This window comes from Dendrobates tinctorius, unplaced genomic scaffold, assembly GCF_039654945.1.
Source record: "Dendrobates tinctorius isolate UK_male_01 unplaced genomic scaffold, ASM3965494v1 ptg000104l, whole genome shotgun sequence".
Taxonomy (NCBI): Eukaryota; Metazoa; Chordata; class Amphibia; order Anura; family Dendrobatidae; genus Dendrobates; species Dendrobates tinctorius.
In genome coordinates this window covers 8227228-8248291 of record NW_027361772.1, presented here as the reverse complement: position 1 = coordinate 8248291, position 21064 = coordinate 8227228, and the positions used below count along the sequence as shown (strand labels likewise).

The 21064-nt window shown below is 48.4% G+C and overlaps 1 protein-coding gene across 1 annotated transcript in view; it reads left to right on the top strand.

Annotated features, from left to right (window-relative positions):
- The window catches only part of USP39 (ubiquitin specific peptidase 39), a 41781-nt gene that overhangs the window by 13710 nt on the left and 7007 nt on the right, over positions 1 to 21064 (top strand). Inside the window, exons 8-11 of the mRNA XM_073588702.1 lie at positions 15914 to 15981; positions 16577 to 16765; positions 17714 to 17856; positions 18160 to 18295. Coding sequence (XP_073444803.1) covers positions 15914 to 15981; positions 16577 to 16765; positions 17714 to 17856; positions 18160 to 18295 — 536 coding nt within the window. The remainder of the gene's footprint in view (positions 1 to 15913; positions 15982 to 16576; positions 16766 to 17713; positions 17857 to 18159; positions 18296 to 21064) is intronic.

Sequence of the window (21064 nt, the reverse complement as noted above, 5' to 3'; positions counted from 1 at the left end):
CTTATCTGTGTTAAACCTCATTTGACATTTTTCAGCCCAATTCTCCAATTTGCTCAAATCTGTCTGTAGTTGCAAACTGTCCTCCTTTGTGTTAACTACCTTACATAGTTTTGTATCATCTGCAAATACTGATATTTTACTGTGTAAGCCATCCACTAGATCATTAATAAATATATTAAATAGTAGGGGGCCCAATACAGAACCCTGTGGTACCCCACTAGTAACCCTGGCCCAATCTGAGTATGCCCCATTAATAACCACTCTTTGTTTTCTATCACTAAGCCAGCTACCTACCCATCCACACACATTTTCCCCTAGCCCAAGCTTTCTCATCTTACTTACCAATCTTTTATGTGGGACAGTGTCAAATGCTTTAGAGAAGTTGAGATAAATGACATCCAATGATTCTCCTTGGTCCATTTGAGAGCTTACATCCTCATAGAAGCTGATCAGGTTAGTTTGACAGGAGCGATCCTTCATAAATCCATGTTGATATGGAGTTAAACATTTATTAACATAGAGATATTCCATAATGACAAGCACAGCGGTCTTTAGCAGACCCCCAGCTGTCATAGCATCCCGCAGTCGCGTCACATTCAAATGACGCACCCCAATGTGCCGCTTTCACAGAGTTTGACAGCAGCATTTAACAGGTTGACAGGTGGGCTCCACTCCACCTGTGATTGTTAGAGGCCGGTCCTGACTGTAACACCCAGCCAAGATCTGCCGGTTATGGGGCGGACTCTCCCTGTACCTGCTTAACAGGAGCAGCGGCTGCAGGGAGAACTTTAAGTCATTTCCTCCCTGCAGCCACTTGTTTCCAGTTATCGGGCGGTAAGGCGAGCGGTTACAGTCTCTGCTCTCTTTACAGTGAGCGCGCTGTTATCACTCCCCAGCATATTGATTGACATTCTGCTTTACAGCCCATCTGACTGTGTGCAGTGCCGGCTGTCAGTCATTATACCAGGGAGAGATTCTGGCGCTCTTAGGCTGGGTTCACACGTAACGGAACTCTCGCGGAAATTACTGCGCGAATTCCGGAATTCCATTCCACGGGAAAATCGCATTTTAAATTCCAGCGGAAAAACTAGCATTTTGCAAGCGTAATTAACTTGCAGAATACTAGCGTTTTCCAAGCGATCTGGAGCATCGCTTAGAGAACTGATTGACAGGTTGGTCACACTCGTCAAACATAGTGTTTGACGAGTGTGACCAACTTTTTACTATTGAGGCCGCAATATTGTTATTCTCACCTTCCGACGTCCCGCGCAGCCTTCCCGCCTCTCTCCACGCTCCTGATCCCAGTAATCCTTTGTGCGAATTACCGCGATGACGTCCGTTCTCGCGGGATCGCGATGTTTCGCGATGACCGCGAGACTTCGCGATCCCACGAGAACGAACGTCATCGCTCGCAAAAGCTGACTGGGAACGGGAGCGTGGAGAGAAGCGGGAAGGCTGCGCGGGACGTCGGAAGGTGAGAATAACAATATTTTTTATTTTAAATTCTATTTTTTACAGGGATATGGTACCCAAAGCCCGGAGGACAGTCTCCTCTCGTCCGGACCGTGGGTACCATCCGCAAATGTTCTGCTTACTTTTCGCATGGTGTGCACAGCCACATGCGGAAAGTAAGCAGAACAATGCATTCCTATGGGTGCGGGATCTCCGCGATTCCGCGAAATTAATGAGCATGCTGCGTTTTTTACCGCGAAGCGATTCCGCCGCGATAAAAACCGCAGCATTAACACAGCATTGCGGAATCCCATAGGAATGCATAGGATGCTTATTTTTCGCGGCAAAATCGCGCGGTTAAAACCGCCGCGGAAACGCGAAAAAACTGCAACGTGTGAACTCAGCCTTACTGTATAGCAGGCGGAGACTAAACACTCTATGATTCCTGGATGCCAGCGGCTGCAGGGAGGTTATAATCTCATTTTCTCCTGGTAGCTGAGGGATTTTAAAGCAATTTACCTGTAGAGTAACCCTATATCTGCAGGAAAATACACTTTTGGGACATGACAGATTTCCTTTAACTAAATATGAAGGTTCTTGTTATCTAACTAGCCTAAAGTGACAATCTGGTGATCCATATGGGTCGTCATCTGTGCTCCTGGTACTGTACAAGTATCCCATATTTTCTGACAACGTTGCCCGACCCCTGATTTCAACTGTAGAGTGAACGAAACCACATGTTGATTTGTTGGTGTACTGTCTCTTTAAGTGAATCTTGGGGGAAAAAAATGTTTTCTTAAAATATGTTTGAAATGTGCGTCGTTCAATATGATCCTCATTTTCCAAAGTAGTGTTTTATGACCCCCATGATGGTGGACGCTTCCTACATCTAATAACTGGTGACGGCTGCTGGCAGGGATGGTCAGACTCTGACTTATTCCTCCTCACATTGCACCCCCCACTGTGGGGGTCTCGGATCATGCTCGCGTCCGCCATCACTTCCCCTTACATTCATATTGCCCGGGTGATTAGGACTCTTGTCGGGAGACTCCATGCTGACATCCATCCCCTGCCCAGTGAGACGCAGCCATTTTGTTCACACTTCGTGGCCCTTACGTCCGCAGGTTATTTTTACAAATGAGCGATTGAGCCGGGAAGGACATTTTCCTCTTTATCTCAGATATAAACTTCTTTGTCGTCCTATGACGAGTAAGTATGCCAGTCATGCCACAACGCGATATAACATTTTTGAAAGGGTTAATCTCCTCTACGTAGATGGATAGTACTTGGAAAAACGTACAATTTTGCCATTTACTGCATGTCAAAATTTGTAGCCATTCTGAAGATATTAACTGTTTTTCTTTTTTGTTTTAACCCCTTGACGACCAGGGGTATTTTTGGTTTTGCATTTTCGTTTTCTTTATCGCCTCATTACCATGGGTGTATGCTGCTGCTGCTGCTGCTAGGAGGCTGACACTATGCAAAACGAGAAAATTAGCTCCTCCCCGGCAGTACACACCCACCGACAGGCACCAAGCACCTCAGTTTGTGCTTAGTGTCTGTAGGAGGAGGACCGAGATCTACCCAGATCCGCAGTTAACTATCCTTTTTTCCTTACAGGTTTTAGTTGTGTTATTAATCTTTTCCATTTGTTTTCCAGATATAGCGTCAGGAAACAGGGTGTAATTTCTCACCCTGCCTTCCCATATCAGGCGGCTGAGCGAGCAATGTGGTGTCGCCCACATCGCACCTCTCAGTACCGCAGGCAGGACCCTTTCCCTATCACCGTTCGGGTGCTACGGGCTGATGTCAGGTGGCTGGTCCTAGCCAATTCCCCTCCTCACCTCTCTAGCGGGACAGGGCTGAGAGGAAGATGGTGGTCACCGGCGGTGGCCTTCCCCCTTCTAGCAAGGGGTTGACGCCGTCTTCTGCACTGCTCGGACGCAGTGCGGGTATAGAGGATCTTCCTTCCCAGCGGCCTTTCCCCTATTCGTGGGGCCCCTGTGGTCATCCTCTTCGCATTCAAGATGTGGGCGTCAGGTAAGTGATCTGACTGCCCCCACCGGCCCCGTGCTCCTTCACATAGAAGCCATCGGCGCCGCTGTTAACCCCTCAGTGCCCGCACTTCCTTTTATTTAAAAAAAAAAAAATAAAAATTTGCGCCCTTTCTTTTCCCAGGCACGAGCTTCACCAGATTCTTTGTTCACCGGCCGCAGCCAGGAGCTCAGCAAGGGTCCCCCACAGCTACTGCCAGTACCTACTGTCATCGGGGGCAGCAAGCCAGTCTCCGGGCGGTTTGTAAATTTCACTTTCGTTTGCGGGCGGGCAGTGTCATCAGCTCACGCCCCCCGCTCTGCGCACGCTCTTTTCGCGCTTCTTTTTAGCCTATCACAGAGCTGCTTTCGATTTGCAGATTCCTCTTTCCCCTTAACCGCGCCCCCCCGTGTTGTTAATACAATCGCGTGGCACGGCCGCTAAGCTCTGCCCACTCGCGCGACACGACCGCTAAGCTCTGCCCACTCGCGCGGCACGCCCGCTAAGCTCCGCCCACCGTTCAGGTCCTTCTTCTGGAATCTCGCGTTCCTCTTTGCAAGGAGCTCTGCTGGGGGACACATCTACTCGGCTCTGCTGCGCATAAGGCTACGGTAGGCTCTGCTTTTCCTGGGGCTCTAATTTGCTCCCCTCGGCAGTACTCACTCCCCTCCCTGCAGTACTTTCACCAGATACGTTCTGCTATACTGCCGCAGACTCCACATATGCCCGACCCTGCAAGGGCTCCCTATTCTAGGCCCACCGCTACTCACTACGCCTGCGTGCGCTGTAAAAAGAAGTGGGCATCTGGTCAGTCGTCACCTTTCTGCCCGTCCTGCAGTCCTTCTACTATGTCTGCCCCTCAGGAGCACACCGAATTCCGGGATGAGAGCTCCCCCCCCGCCCCCAGAGTGGGCTGTTGCAATGTCTCAGTCGGTCGCGGACCTGACTAAAGTGTCTCAGTCCCTGGACCAGGTCTTAGAACGATTACCTCAGCTATCTACAGCCACCTGTGCTCCGACCGCCTCTCACGGTGAGTCGTCCGCACCTGACCGCGACCTCCAGAGGGACAGACCGGTTAGGAGTTCCAGGAAGCGGGCCCTGTCTGGCTCTTCTTCCAGCTCACAAGGCCCCTCCGCATCATCCAGGCTGCTCTCCTCGCCTCCGTCCCCTTCTTCAGAGAAAGACATTGGCTCAAACGTAGACTTCCCAATCGGGGTCTGACTCAGATTCGGACCACATGTCCAAAACACAGGACATGGTAGATAGTCTCATATCAGTGATTACCCAAACAAGAATGCTCTGTCCCCTTCAAACGAACGAAACCTCCCCCCGAACCTATCCTAATCACAAGGAGTTCGAGACTACGTTAACCAAACACTGGGAGCATCCTGAAAAGCGGTTCCCTGGACACAGGCACCTAGACGTGCTATATCCCTTTAATGCGGACCTTCTCGCGAAATGGGCCAAAGCTCCCGAGGTGGACCCACCAGTCTCCCGTCTTTCCTCAAAAATGGTTCTATCCCTTCCGGACGGCGCATCACTTAAGGATTCAAAGGACAGGCAGATCGAATCACTGGCCAAATCGATTTTTGAGGCAACTGGCGCCTCTCTCTGTCCCAGTTTCGCCTCCGCATGGGTAGCGAAAGCCATTTCATCCTGGGCAAAAATTCTTCACAAGGGCATTTTAGCATCAGCTCCTCAGGACGAGCTAGCGGAGCTGGCTGACCAAATTAATCATGCTGGTAAATACCTCTTGGCCGCCTCTTTGGATGCAGCCGGGTGTTCAGCAAGAGCTAACAGCAACATAGTTGCCATACGCCGAATCCTTTGGTTGAAGACATGGAGTGCAGACTCCACCTCTAAGAAGTCACTCACTAACCTAGCCTTTCAGGGATCTAGGCTCTTTGGCGCCAGGCTGGATCAGATAATTTCTGATGCCACCGGAGGTAAAAGTACCTCCCTTCCTCAGTCTCGGCCTAGACGTTTTTTCCTCTTCGCCACGACAGCACCCACTGAGAGAGGGGATCCGCCCCAGGAACAGGAAACCTACAGAGAGATAAATGGGGCGGTCCCCCTCGCTCCCTCAGTTTGGTTTCCTGTTCCTAGGAAGGAACCCGCAGAAGAGGATACCTGGTCTGGTAGCCGCCTGCCTGCATAATATGAGCAGCAGGGGCCCCAGGACCGGAGGCAGCGTCGGGCGGAGAGGTGATGGTTCTCCCCCCCCCCCCCAGAGCTGGTAATGCAGGTGAGGCCGGAGGTAAGAAGGTGCCAAGGCTCACTGAGGGGACAGGGGCGTATATTTCCCCCCCCCAGGAAGGGGACGAATCGCATCACACAATGCCATTAGGCATATCACGGATGGTGGCCGCGCGCCCCCCCCCCCCTCCCCCGAGAGAGACAGAAGAGCCTGAGCGTTGTGCCAGGCAGCGCTACCGGGGGTCATACCTGCAGGGGTTAACGTGTGGGCCGTGTGCGTGGTGTCACTGTCGGGGCCGCGGCATCAGCGCTTCCAGCGGCGCTCCCAGGCAGGCAACCCGGAAGTAAGGGCATGGAAGACTTCCGGGATCAGCGCAGGAGGCGGCGCTCGCGAGAGAACGCCCGCGCAGGCGCAGAAGAGGCTAAAAAAAATGGAGGATGAGGAAAAAAAATGGTAAGGTTATAAAAGGAAGCCACGGAGGCAGCACCAGTGCGCAGTCATGTCATCCATAGATGACCCAGCTTCGCTCCCGCTAAGTCAGCCAGTGGAATCCCCACATGGCAGCAGACAAAGCGGTGCTACTAGGAGAAGCAGCAGCACCAGAAGAAGTGGCAGCTCCAGGAAAGAATCTAGTGGACCTTCCAGGCAAATTGAGCCCCTGGAGAAAAAACGGAAGGAGAAGAAATCATCCCACGCCTCGCCTCAGCTTGAGGCGTGGACCCCGCAGCCGGTAGTTTGCTGACGAGACTCATGGGTGAGTGTGTTTAGTCAGAATAAATAACTGATGGCCCTCTTTTTTCTGGTCCATACCCCCCTTTAGGCCAAAAGAACAGAGAAGGCGAAAAATAGAGAGTGTGCCTTATGTTCTCAGCCCCTCCCAGACGGCCACCCTAAAAGATTATGACAAGCGTGTATTGAGGAGGCCTTACAAGAGGAATCCTCACGGAAAAAAGAGGATATCCGAGCGATAATTAGGGAAGAGTTACGGGCCTTGGGCAGCACCAGTAGTCTGGGGGGGTCACTCCTCCGTGAGACAGATAAGTTCACCAAGAGGAGGAGCTTCGCCGGCGTCAAGGTCGCCATCAGAATCCGGGGAGCTAGACACTGATAGATCCCAGGAATACCCTTCCTCAGAGGATGAGGAGCAGGCGTGTTTCCCTACGGACAGCGTCAGTAACTTAGTTAAGTCTGTCCGAAATACCATGGGGCTACCTGAGAGTAAGGACCCCAAGACTCCACAAGACATAATGTTTGCAGGCATTTCCCATAGGAAGGTCCGAGCATTCCCAGTGGTCCCAGCTATAAAAGAGCTGGTGAAAAGGGAGTGGGAAAAACAGGGGCAGAGAACCTTCCTGCCCTTAACGTCAAAGCGTAAATATCCGTTTGACGATGAGGAATTGACAGCTTGGTCGAGAGCCCCCAAAGTGGATGCGGCAGTGGCCTCTACCTCTCGTAGATCCTCCCTGCCGGTAGAGGATTCAGGAACTTTGGCTGACTCATCAGATCGTAAGACCGATACACTACTTAAACGATCCTGGGAAGCATGTGCGGCAGCTTTTAAGCCCGCAATAGCAGCCACGTGCACAGCAAGATCATTGTTGGTATGGCTAAATGACCTAGAGGACAATATTAAAAACAGAGTGGCCAGGAATAAACTCCTGTCCTCTATGCCCCTCATAAAAGGAGCAGCGGCCTTCCTCTCCGATTCCTCGGCGGACTCTCTCCGTTTATCGGCTAGAGCAGCGGGGCTAACCAATGCAGGCCGGCGGGCCTTATGGTTGAAAGGGTGGAAAGGGGACACGCAGACAAAAACTAAACTGTGTGCTATACCCTGCCAGGGTAAGTACCTATTTGGCACGGAACTGGACGAGATTTTAACAAAAGCGGGAGAGAGAAAAAATGGTTTTCCTAACCCGTATATTCCCTTTAATAGGAGGTCCTACAGGAAGCCGCCGTTTGGCAAAAAGAAGGACTTTAAACCCCAGGATCGCTGGGGAAATAAGGACCCCAAACAGAGGGGCAATCTATTCGGGAAGCGTCCCTTCAGAGGAGACAGGTTCCGCTAATACCAGTACACCGGTAGGTGGCAGACTACTGAAATTCAGCCACCAATGGGGGAAGGTAACATCAAACCCATGGGCCATTGATATAGTCTCATCAGGCCTAAAACTAGAATTTGTTCGGCATCCACCGAACTTCTTCCTATTGACTTCCATGAAGTCCCAGATACAGCAGGAAGCACTGGAGATGGAGATTGCAGTATTACTAACTAAACAGGTCCTAATAGAGGTCACAGGGGACGAAGAAGGAATGGGCTTTTATTCTCCTCTATTTTTAGTCCCAAAACCAGATGGCTCTTTTAGGACCATAATAAATTTAAAGAAGCTTAATACCTTCTTAAGGCTGAGGCCATTTAAGATGGAGTCAATAAACTCTGCAATAAAACTTTTGTTTGCCAGGTGTTACATGGCAGTTTTGGACCTAAAGGATGCCTATTACCATCTACCCATATACCGAGAGCACCAGAAGTTCCTGCGGGTAGCGGTCTGGTTCAAGGGTTGAGTTCAGCATTTCCAGTTTGTGGCAATGCCATTCGGGCTATCCATGGCTCCTCGGGTATTTACCAAATTGATGCTGGAAGTGATGTCGTATGTAAGGCTGAATGACACCCTAGTGATCCCTTACTTGGACGACCTACTGGTAGTGAGGAATTCTGTTTCTCAGTGCAAAACAAGAATGACCAAGATTATCTCATCCCTACAAACGCTAGGATGGCTAATCAACTGGGAGAAGTCCAGACTAGAACCAGTTACCTGTCAGAGGTTCCTAGGCCTGCAAGTAGATTCTGTAAGTCAGAAATGCTTTCTGCCAGACGCTAAAGCAGTGGCCATAATCAATAAGATACGGAATACTACAGAAAGACCCGTAATATCATTAAGACAGGGTATGTCTTTGCTGGGGTCCCTGATATCGTGCATCCCAGCGGTGCAATGGGCCCAGTTCCACTCTAGAACACTACAGTGGGCTATTCTGCAGGAAACAGAGACTGCAGGGGCGGTTGGAAGGGAGGATGTCCCTATCGCCAGAAGTTGTTAAATCCCTAAAGTGGTGGTTAAATCCTACCAATTTGTCTAAGGGAGTGCAATGGTGGGTAACTCCCTCCAAGGCGCTCACCACGGACGCTAGCCCCTGGGGCTGGGGGGCCACCTGGAGGAGCACATGATACAAGGCCGGTGGGGTAAACATGAGATAGAAACCTCCTCTAATGTAAAGGAGCTAAAAGCAATTTACTATGCGATCTCAATTTCTCCCGCAGTTAAGAGGAACCCACGTGAGAATCCAGACAGACAATACCACCGCAGTGGCCTATATAAACCGACAGGGAGGTAAGCGGTCGAGACCGTTGATGTCTATCGCGGAAGAGATCCTAGAAATAGCCGAGGTACATCTTCACTCCTTGTCGGCACTCCACATAAGAGGAGTGGACAACTCTCAAGCAGACTATCTCAGTCGCCAGGTCCTATATCAGGGCGAGTGGGTCCTCAGCAGGCACGTCTTCGAGACGATAGCGACAGAATGGGGCAGACCGGAAATAGACCTGTTTGCTACCAGAGCCAACAGACGCGTAAAGAGGTTCGCTTCGCTCTACAGGTCAGACAACCCAGACATTCTAGATGCCCTCCAAGCACCCTGGGCATTCCGGCTAGCCTATGCCTTTCCTCCAATGGTTCTACTTCCATCGGTAATCAGGAAAATAAGACAAGAGAGGGCGAGGGTCATCTTGATAGCCCCGTTTTGGCCCAAAAGGCTGTGGTTTTCATGGCTGAGAGCCATGTCAATAACCGACCCGTGGATCCTGCCGCTGCACCAGGACCTTCTCTCGCAGGGACCCTGCTACCATCCACAGGCCAAAGCCCTACACCTAGCGGCCTGGAATTTGAAAGGGAACTATTGAAGCAGAAGGGCTTTTCTGAAAACCTAATTAATACCCTGCTACAAAGTAGGAAAGAGTCTACTACAAGAATATACGCTAAGGTGTGGAGGAAATTCCTAGCCTTTCACCCAGCAGAGCTAGCCGGTGAAGTACCCATTACGCCCATCTTAGAGTTTCTTCAAAGAGGCCGAGAATTGGGCCTCTCAGTTAATACTCTAAAGGTCCATATATCGGCCCTAGGAGCCCTATTTAACTATAACGTGGCAGCAAATAGATGGGTAAACCGTTTTGTTTCAGCTTGTCAACGGTCAGAACCGGTGCATATTCCTCGGCTTCCGGCATGGAACCTTACTCTGGTCTTGGATGCCTTTACTCAGGCCCCGTTTGAGCCCATAAGCTCGACATCAGTGAAGTGCCTCTCATTAAAAACTGCTACATTAGTAGCTTTAGTATCAGCTAGAAGAGTAAGTGATCTTCATGCTTTATCAGTAGACCCTCCGTTCCTGTCAATAACTCGAGACAGACTGATTTTGAAGACAGACCCGGCCTACCTTCCCAAACGGGCAACTAAGTTTCATAGGTCTCAGGAGATATGCCTACCCTCCTTCTATGAGAACCCGTCAAACCAGGACGAGCTGAAATATCACACCTTAGATGTAAGAAGAGCGGTACTAGCCTACCTTGATAGGACCAGTCCCTGGAGGCAGAGTAGGTCTCTTTTTGTCTCCTTCCAGGGCAGCAGAAAGGGGTCTGGAGTCACAACAGGCACATTATCCAGATGGATCAGAGATGCGATCACAATGGCATATCTGGCTAAAGGAGAAGAACCTCCGCTGGGGATTAAGGCGCACTCTACTAGAGCCATATCCTCCTGGGCCGAGAGGGCAAACGTCCCAATTGAACAAATATGTAAGGCTGCAACCTGGTCTTCTCCATCTACCTTCTATAGTCACTATAGACTAGATTTGTCCTCTACAGAGGATTTGACCTTTGGTAGATCGGTCCTTAACACGGTGTGCCCTCCCAAGTGATTATCTCTCAGTGGGTGCTGTCGTGGCGAAGAGGAAAAACCGGATTACTTACCGGTAATACTCTTTTGTAGAGTCCACGACAGCACCCGCTCACTTCCCCCCGTAAAAATTTTTCACACATGGGTCTCCTTGGTGGTGGAGATTGTAATTAGAATTTAATATGTGATTAAACTTAGCGAATCTAAAGGCTATATGGGTAAGATATATGAATCGCCCAAGCAAAATGACTAAAACATGTATGGCGGTTCCTCCGTTGTTCTCGGTAATACAAACTGAGGGAGCGAGGGGGACCGCCCCATTTATCTCTCTGTAGGTTTCCTGTTCCTGGGGCGGATCCCCTCTCTCAGTGGGTGCTGTCGGGACTCTACAAAAGAGTATTACCGGTAAGTAATCCGGTTTTTCAACAGAAAAGCTCCTCGTCAGTTTAGGTCCTTTCGCCCCTTTCCTTCCTCGGAAAATTCCTCCCAGCAGGACCGGCCCTCTACCTCCGGGGGAACGGAGAAAACCATCGTATAAACCCACACCCTGCTGGAGACCAAAGAGCTGACCCTCCAAGCCCTCAGGATCCCGCTCCGGTAGATTTTCCTCCAAGTGACGGGTCACCCCCACCTGGAAGTTCTTCCAGGGTGGGAGGCAGGCTTTCTACTTTCAAAGATGCTTGGCTGTCTGTTGTCAACGACGCATGGGTCAGGGAAATCATCACATCCGGCTACAAAATCAAATTTTCTTCCCTCCCAAAGAGACGCTTCTTTCTGTCTCATCCTCCCAAACAACCGTCCCTCACCCCAGGGTTCCTCCAGGCCGCCTCTTCCCTCCTATCCACCGGAGTAATTGTTCCCGTTCCTCCAAACGAACAGTTTTCGGGGTTCTACTCAAATCTCTTCGTAGTCCCGAAAAAAGACGGCTCGCTTCGTCCAATCTTGGACCTCAAACTACTCAATCGCCACGTGAGGATCCTTCACTTCAAGATGGAGTCCCTTTGCTCGGTAATCGCCTCAATGGAGTTTCTCTGCTCTGTAGACATACAGGATGCCTACCTCCACATCCCTGTTTGTATGCAACATCAGAGGTTTCTTCGCTTTGCGATTCAGGAGGATCACTACCAATTCACGGCCCTCCCCTTTGGCCTAGCCTCGGCTCCTCGCGTCCTCACAAAGGTCATGGCAGCCGTCATGGCCATCTTTCGCTCCAGGGGGATCCTCATAATGCCTTACCTGGACGATCTGTTGATCAAGGGCTTGTCCCGCCGAGACTGCCTTCAGATTACCCTGGATACTCTCACACGTCTCGGTTGGATAATCAACAGAGAGAAGTCCAACCTGCTCCCAACTCAGCGTCTGACATTCCTGGGCATGGAGTTCGACACGAACCTGGCGCGGGTGTTCCTTCCGAGGGACAAATTTTCAGCTCTCTGCAAAGGAATCCGATCGCTGAAGCGGACAGTCCCAGTTCCCCTTCGGTTCTGCATGAGGGTCCTGGGGAAGATGATAGCCTCCATGGAGGCCGTCCCCTTTGCCCAATTCCACACTTGTCCCCTTCAGCTGTCCCTCCTTTCATTCTGGGACAAGACTTCAGTCTCCCTGGACCGCCCCATACTCCTGCCTCCCAGAGTGAGGCAATCACTAACTTGGTGGACAATGCCTTCGTCAGTCCTGCAAGGGAGGTCCTTTCTTCCTCTTCAGTGGCAAGTCATCACCACCGATGCCAGTCTTCTCGGGTGGAGAGCGGTTTTCCATGGAAGACCGCCCAAGGGCGTTGGAACACCCAAGAGTCTCTACTCCCCATCAACCTGCTGAAAATCAGAGCGATCTTCCTTGCTCTCCTCAGCTGGCAGCCTCTTCTCGCGGACAAACCAGTCCGAATCCAATCAGACAACGCCACGGCTGTGGCGTACATAAACCATCAGGGTGGTACTCACAGCAAACAAGTAATGGCTGAAGTAGCAAAGATTCTACATTTAGCAGAGCGTTACGTTCCGGCAGTCTCCGCCGTTCACATTCCAGGGGTGGAAAATTGGGCAGCCGACTTCCTAAGTCGTCAGGGCCTAGCATCAGGCGAATGGTCTATCCACCTCACGGTCTTCAATCAGATGCCAGCGTTGGGGCACTCCAGACGTCGACCTCATGGCGTCTCGGATGAACCACCAAAGTTCCCCGCTTCGTAGCCTGGTCCAGGGACCCTCTGGCCGTCGGTTGCGACGCTCTGGTAATCCTGTGGCCTCAGTTCCGACTCCCTTACTTGTTTCCTCCACTGGCCTTGCTTCCAAGGGTGGTCAAGAAAATAAAATCAGAAGGCATCCCAGTAATTCTGGTAGCCCCAGACTGGCCAAGACGTCCTTGGTATGCGGAGCTGGTGAATTTGCTTTCGGACGTCCCCTGTAGACTTCCAGACCTTCCAGATCTTCTCTCACAAGGCTCCCTTTACCACCAGAGCTCTCAGTCTCTGAGTTTAACGGCATGGCTGTTGAGGCCGCGATTCTAAGACAATCAGGTTTTTCCAACCAGGTCATTCAGACCATGATTAGAGCTAGAAAACCAGCCTCCTCCCGCATTTACCATAGGTAGTGGAAGGCCTTTTTCCGTTGGTGCGACGACAACAATGTTTTTCCAATGTCGTTCTCTATTCCATTCATACTTGGCTTCGTTCAATCCGGCCTAGATGCAGGCCTGTCCCTCAGTACTCTCAAAGGCCAGGTTTCAGCTCTGGCAATTCTTTTCCAGAAGGATCTGGCCCCCTTGCCTCAAGTCAAGACCTTTATCCAGGGAGTTGCCCACGTTGTCCCTCCTCACCATTCTCCGATAGATCTGTGGGATCTTAATCTCGTTCTCGGCGCTCTCCAAAGTGCACCTTTCGAGCCTATCCAGGACATTCCTCTTTCCCTTCTCTCATGGAAGGTGACTTTTCTGATTGCCATTACATCCATTAGGAGAGTTTCTGAGCTAGCGGCTTTATCCTGTCGTTCTCCGTACCTAATCCTTCATCAGGATAAGGTCGTTCTCAGGCCCGTTCCCTCCTTCCTTCCCAAGGTGGTATCTTCCTTCCACATTAATGAGGACATCACCCCCCCCCTCCTTTTGTCCTTCGCCTGTTCACCCGCTGGAAAAGTCACTCCACAAGCTGGATGTGGTGAGAGTCATGCGGGTCTATCTGGCCAGGACCGCTTTTTTTCGTCAATCCTATTCCCTGCTTGTCATCCCTGAAGGTCGCCGGAAAGGATTCCCGGCATCCAAGTCCACTAACTCTCACTGGGTTCGTTCTACTATCCTGGAAGCTTACTGCGTTCAGGTAAAACGGCCCACTCCACCCGGGCTGTAGGTGCTTCTTGGGCTGTCCGACACCAGGCTTTGGCTTTACAACCTTGCAGGGCCGCGACCTGGTCGTCCTTGCACACCTTTGCGAGGTTCTACAAGGTTCATACCCAGGCCTCGTCTGATGCAGGCTTAGGTAGGAAGGTTCTGCAGGCGGTAGTAGCACACTGGCCGACCTAAGTCCTGTCTTCACGTTCCCCTAAGCTCTCTTCCCACCCTTGGGACTGCTTTGGGACATCCCATGGTAACCTGTGTCCCTCAATGAGGTGATAGAAGGATTTTTGGTTCTTACCGTAAAATCTTTCTTGAAGCCTTCATTGGGGGACACAGCAACCTCCCTGTTTAAGTTGTACCGTGTTGGGCCTACGAGTCCCTTGTTTGGTTGGTACATATTTTCAGAGTTATTTGTTGCTTCTCCTACTGCTTGTTACACCAACTGAGGTACTTGGTGCCTGTCGGTGGGTGTATACTGCCGGGGAGGAGCTAATTTTCTCGTTTTGCATAGTGTCAGCCTCCTAGCAGCAGCAGCATACACCCATGGTAACCTGTGTGCCCCAATGAAGGCTTCAAGAAAGAGATTTTACGGTAAGAACCAAAAATCCCTCTTCTCCCTCCCCTTCTTCCCATAGCCATATCTTTTTCTATTTTTCCATCAATATGGCCATGTGAGGGCTTATTTTTTGCGGGACAAATTGCTCTTTTGAACACCACCATTGGTTTTACCATGTCGTGTACCACAAAACGGGAAAAAAATTCCAAGTGCAGTGAAATTGAAAAAAGTGCAATCCCACATGTGTTTTTTGCTTGGCTTTTTTGCTAGGTTCACTAAATGCTAAAAGTGACCTTCCATTATGATTCTCCAGGTCATTACGAGTTCATAGACACCAAACATGTCTAGGTTCTCTTTTATCTAAGTGTTGAAAAGAAATTCCAAAGTTTGTTAAAAAAATAAATAAAAAAATTGCGCCATCTTCCGAGACCTGTAGCATCTCCATTTTTCGTGATCTGGGGTCGGGTGAGGGCTTAGTTTTTTGGCACCGAGCTGGCGTTTTTAATGATACCTCTTCTGTACAGATATGATGTTTTGATCACCCGTTATTGCATTATAATGCAATGTCACAGTGACCAAAAATAACTTAATTCTGGTGTTTTGATTTTTTTTCTTGCTACGCCAGTTAGCGATGGGGTTAATCCTTTTCTTTTTATTGATAGATCGGGCGATTCTGAAGGTGGCGATACCTAATATGTGTGTTTTTTTTTTTAATTTTATTTTATTTTGAATGGGGCGAAGGGGGGTGATTTAAACTTTTATATTTAATTTTTTTCATATTTTTTAAAACATTTTTTAAAAAATGTTGGCATGCTTCAATAGCCTGCGCCTATTGCGGGCACGTCAGCTGTTCAAAACAGCTGACATGTCCCCGCTTTGATGCGAGCTCACCGCCGGAGCCCTCATCAAAGCGGGGGGAGACGTTCATTGGACTTTAAGGGGTTAATCTCGTTGTCTAGGAAACTGACCACTGCTGTCTAGCTGGTAAGCACTGCTCTGTACCGGGATTAGGAAGTAAATGCGCACTTCAAAGATCCTGTCCAGCTTCAAAACAATGCTTACAAGCTCAAAAGAATTTGTAAGCACTGTGCATGTTCTGCTCTCCAGCAACGGTGGTCGGTCTCCAAGGCAACTAGCTGTAAACAAAAGTGTTAATATCTCAACAATGGCTAAAAATTTTAACAAGCAGTAAATTGAAAAAAGACTTCTGTTTGCAAGCACTATCCGACAGTACCCATGTATGAAGATGGGAAAAGACCTTTATAAGTCCTAAGACGAAACTGTGGACATTAGAAGAAAACAGCCATGCTTTCCTAGCAGCGACCTGGAATGTAATGATGGTTTTATTTTACGTTGCTGTCACCCACTAAACGTGTGCAATTCTGCATATATTTTTAATTTCTGCAGCCATTGTAACAGACGTATTCCAGGGATCGATGCGGATTTTCACCAAGAAGCTGCCACATCCTGATCTGGTAAGAATTAAAAAAAAAAAAAAATAATAATCAGTTTCTTCTGTGCACCTGGACTTTCCTTTTTCCAGAACACTCAATAATTGAAAAATTCTATTATTACCCATTTTGGACATAGGACTTTTTCCATCTTTCATAATTACACCACTGTCTGAATTAAAGGGGTTTTCCAGCCCAAACTAGTGACCACTTATCCAGTGGTGATAACTATTAAATCTGTGGACCCCTATGATCACCAGAATGCCCCCTTATTCCCTTAGCTGCATGAATGTCAAAGAGATGTTTAATGGAGCGGCAGCGAGCGAGGATGTCAGTGTGTGGGGTCCCCTGCTGCAGACCCTCTCTCTGTCAGCCAGAATGACAAGCAGCAGCTCTCCTACTGGCACTCATGAGTCATTCATATATGAGATCGACGGCCACATCGATCAATGGCTTCCATGCAGTACTACAGTAACCCTGCAATGGAGCTGTCTGGGAAAAACAGCTGTTTACTGGAGGAATGTGTGACCATCATCTGCTCCATTATTGAAAGGGTGACATGAATACAATGACGAGACAAGCCCCATTAGCTTCCATAACTGGTGTCTTCTGCCCACAGCCAGCCGAGGAAAAGGAGGCGCTACTGGACAACGAAGAGTACCATGAGAAAACATTGGAGTCACCCTTTATGTACCTGACTCTGGACCTTCCCACTGCCCCTCTCTACAAGGACGAGAAGGAGCAGCTCATCATCCCCCAAGTGCCGCTCTTCAGTATCCTGGCCAAGTTTAATGGCATCACAGAAAAGGTATAAAGCGACAAATGGCGCCCTACTCTGTTGTCTGTAGGCAGCCAATCATCAGCTGGAGGAACAGAGGTCACCATTACACCCACACCCGGCTTTCACAACACTGGTCACTTAAAGGGGGCCATAGAGGTTATGAGAAAAACGTTAAAAGGCAAGAGTAGATGAAATTCTAAGACTTTTCTCCATTACATGTCATTAGTAAAAACGAGAATTTCCCTCGGTATCACAGGGATGTAGGTTTTACTTTCATTTTAACAGAGTACAAAATCTAGTGAGATTCTTTTCCCTCAGAGATGCCGGCTCTGAGGGGGGGCTGATTGTACACAGCATCTGAATGGTAAATGGGGTCCTGTGCTCAGATCTGGCAGCAATTAGGCCGTTTTGCTGGGTTTTTTTTTTTTTTGTTGGTCCATAGACTATAATGGAGAAAATCAATTTGTGATTGATTTTGCTTTTATTAAATATATGAGAAAACAGATAAACAAGGAGAATTATTATTTCACTATTGCATCCCAATGTAACTCCAACCAGGAGCCTGATACAGAAAGATGTCCCTTTTGTAAAGAAGTAGTCTAGAGCTGCTTCTAAAGAGGAGGACATAGCTGCTTATAAAGGATTAATCTGCAAAATAATGATTCAGAGTTAATCTGAGTATCTCACTACATAGGCACACAGGAGGCTGTGACAAAATTCTGTTTCTAGGCTTTGCTTCCTTCAGCTCCATAATACACAGGAATCCATCTTACATTGCCCCTGTATAATAAATATAGGTGTGAAGTATGGCACATCTCCCCTGTATTTCCATGCTGCACACTACCACTAGAGAGTGATATCCTTCAGCTCAGTCTGAACAGTGAGCCCAATTTCAGCCCTTCTTAAAGGGCCAGTGCCATTATGTTCTTCCTATAAGCCCGACAGGTGGCCTATTAATCCAGCATGTCTTTTCAGGAGTACAAGACCTACAAGGAGAACTTCCTGAAGCGTTTCCAGCTGACCAAGCTGCCACCGTACCTGATATTCTGTATAAAGCGTTTTACCAAGAACAACTTTTTTGTGGAGAAAAACCCAACTATAGTGAATTTCCCCATCACGTGAGTATCTCGCACCGTATGGTGGCCACAGTGCCGTATTATGGCGCTGGATGACTGAGCGGGGCCGTGTATTAATAAAGGCGGCTCCCTAGTGATGGGTGATTGCTCATTCATTGCACGGTGACAGGTGGAGTCTGATCCATCACCACGGACCACATTGTGGCTTTTGTGTGTATATTTTACCACGAGGAATATCGCCATTGAATCACTACAGATTTATTAGGCATTTTAATGTGAAGAGGATGTTTCTGGGTTTTAGTGATTCCCAATGTTGGATTCTTACCCCTTTATTTGTTTTCCTAGGAACGTGGATCTCCGAGAGTATCTGGCAGACGAATGTCAGACTCTGCACAAGAACACGACATATGACCTTATAGCAAACATAGTGCATGATGGGAAACCCAACGAAGGCTCATACCGGATCCACGTTCTCCACCATGTGCGTATACTGTGACTTTCACTTTCATATTGTCATGTAGTCACCACATGTTATTAGCACCACGTCTTGTGCAATCAAAGTTGTCATGGAGGTCACAACAACAGTACAATATTGCAAATTAAACTTCCGTAGAAAAACAATAAATGGAATCGGTCAGCAGGATTTTGTTATTTAATCTGAGAGCAGCGCGATGTAGGGGCAGAGACCCTGATTCCAGCAATATACTGCTTAGTTTATTGGGTGCAGCAGTTGTGATAGAATCACTGTTTTCTCTGCTGCAGAACTAGCAGAGCTCAGAATGCTGAGCCCTGTTTATCCCTGCCCACAGCACTGATTGTCAACTTAGTGTGCAATCAGTGGTGGGGGTGTGCTGGTACCCGGAGGCATAAGACACCTAGTCCTGTGGTGATAATGTCCTGCTGATAAAACACTTGATTGTATTGAAATAACAGTAAAACACAGCCTAATGAGTGATACATCTCTGGAATCATGGTCTCTGTGTCAAAATCACGCTGGTCTCAGATTACATAGCAAAAAACTGCTGACAGATTCCCTTTAAGAAAAAATTTAGTGAAATGGTGAAAAAAAACTTGTATTATAGGATTTTTCTTGTGCAGTGAAAACAACTTAATAGCGTGATTATTGGGGTAAGCACAATTATAGTGGTTTTAAAATATTTCCAAAAAGAATGGCTCATGTTGCCATATTCCGAGACCCATAGCTATTCTTTTTCTGTCAACGGACAGGTGTAAGAAATTACTTTTTAGTGTGCCGATCAGATGATTTCAGTGGTACCATTTTCGGCTACGTGCGACTTTTTGATTACACTTTTTGGGGAAGACGAGACCAATTGGTTGTCTTGTGAGATGCCCCTCTGCCCTTGGCTGTTGTGAATTCGCTTTCTGGCCTACCTCTGGTTACTGCTGAAGGTGGTGGAGCTGGTCAGGTTGACGGAGGGGTTGCAAGTTCTCTTTCTGGGCTCCCTCTGGTGGTTACTGGAGGTAATGGAGCTGATCTGATTAACAGAGGCTTGCCACCTGATAATGATGATGACGATTGGAGATCTGGGGTTTCTGACTGGATTTAAGATTGCCGACTCCCTCTATCCCTGCTGGTGATTTTTTTCCTGCCTCCTGAGGTCTCCATTTCCAGCTCAGTCCCTGCATGCTCAGCTAAGTGTTCTTTTGCTATTCTGTTCACATTTGATCTGGTTTTGTCCATTTTAGTTTTGTGTGGTCAGCCAGCCCCGGCTGGGGCTGTCCTGACTTTCCATCCTTATGTTACTGCTTGTGCCAGTTTGTTTTTGTCCCTTATTAGAGTGGCCTCTTTTTGCTCTGCTTTTAGAATATACCAGAGTGCTGATATAGTGGGCGAAGTCGTGCGACTTCAGTATTTTTGCATCAGACGTGTTGGACCTTTTCGCAGGTTTTTTTGCAGACAGTGTCTTTCTTTTCCTGTCCTGTCTAGTCAGTGTGGGCCCCATCGTTTGCTCAGTCTATTTTCCTACCTGCGTTTGTGTTTTGATCTTGTCTCACCGACAGTATATGTTTGGGGGCAAGCTATTCCTTTGAGGTCTGCTCTGGAGCAGTTTAGATTTCCCCTTTCTTGCTTTAGGCTTATTTAGTCCTCCAGCCGTGACGAGGCGTCTAGGATCATCGTAGGCACGCTCCACGGCTACTGCTAGTTGTGTGGATAGGATCAGGGGTCTGCAATTCGCTTAGTTACCAACCTCTCTGGTTTTCTGTGGCTTAGCTTGGTCTTGCTTACCTCCTCGGTGACCCAGTCATAACAGAATCACCAACCTAACCGCAGATTCTAGGGTACTCAAAAGAAGGAAAGAATTGTAAAAAAAAAAAAAAAAAAAAAAAAAAGTGTCAGAATTTTTTAATATATTTTTTTTCTCTGGGGCCGTAGGAAGATTTTTCCTTTAATGGAGATTAAGCAATTGTCTGATCGTGTGGAGCAGCTCGCTGCTGAAGTGCGGGGAATTGAGCGAGATAGGCGTAAATCATCTGCTGTTGAACAAAAAATCCCTACTCCTGATGTGTTTTCTGGGGATCGGTCTAAATTTTTGAATTTTAAGAATAATTGTAAACTATTTCTTGCCTTGAAGCCTAACTTATCGGGGAGCTCGGCGCAGCAGGTTAAAATTGTCATCTCCCTGCTGTGCGGCGATCCCCAGGATTGGGCTTTTTCTCTGACACCTGAAAATCCTATTCTGACTAATGTGGATGCATTTTTTCAAGCCCTGGGGTTGTTGTATGATGAACCTAATGCTATTGATCAAGCTGAGAAAACCCTGTTGGCATTGAACCAGGGTCAGGATTCTGCAGAGTTATACTGTCAAAAATTCCGAAAGTGGGCGGTCCTTCCTAAATGGGATGACAATGCCCTAGCAGCTCTCTTTCGGAAGGGTTTGGCAGAAACTGTAAAAGATGTTATGGTGGGATTTCCTGTTCCCTCTGATCTCGACGATTCTATGTCCTTGGCCATTCAAGTTGATCGGCATTTACGTGAACGTAAAACTACACGAGAGGTGGTGGCGCCTTTTGAACGAACGTCTGAACCCATGCAATGTGATAGGTTTTTGTCTAGGGCGAAACGTCAGGAGTTTAGAAGGTGTAATAAGCTGTGTTTTTTCTGTGGAGACGTCTCTCATACTAATTCTGTCTGCCTTAAACGAGAAAAACGTTTTGCTCACGCATTTGCGGTGGGCAGTGTACAGCCTAAGTTCCTTTAGGTAATTACTCTGATCTGCTCCTTGTCTAC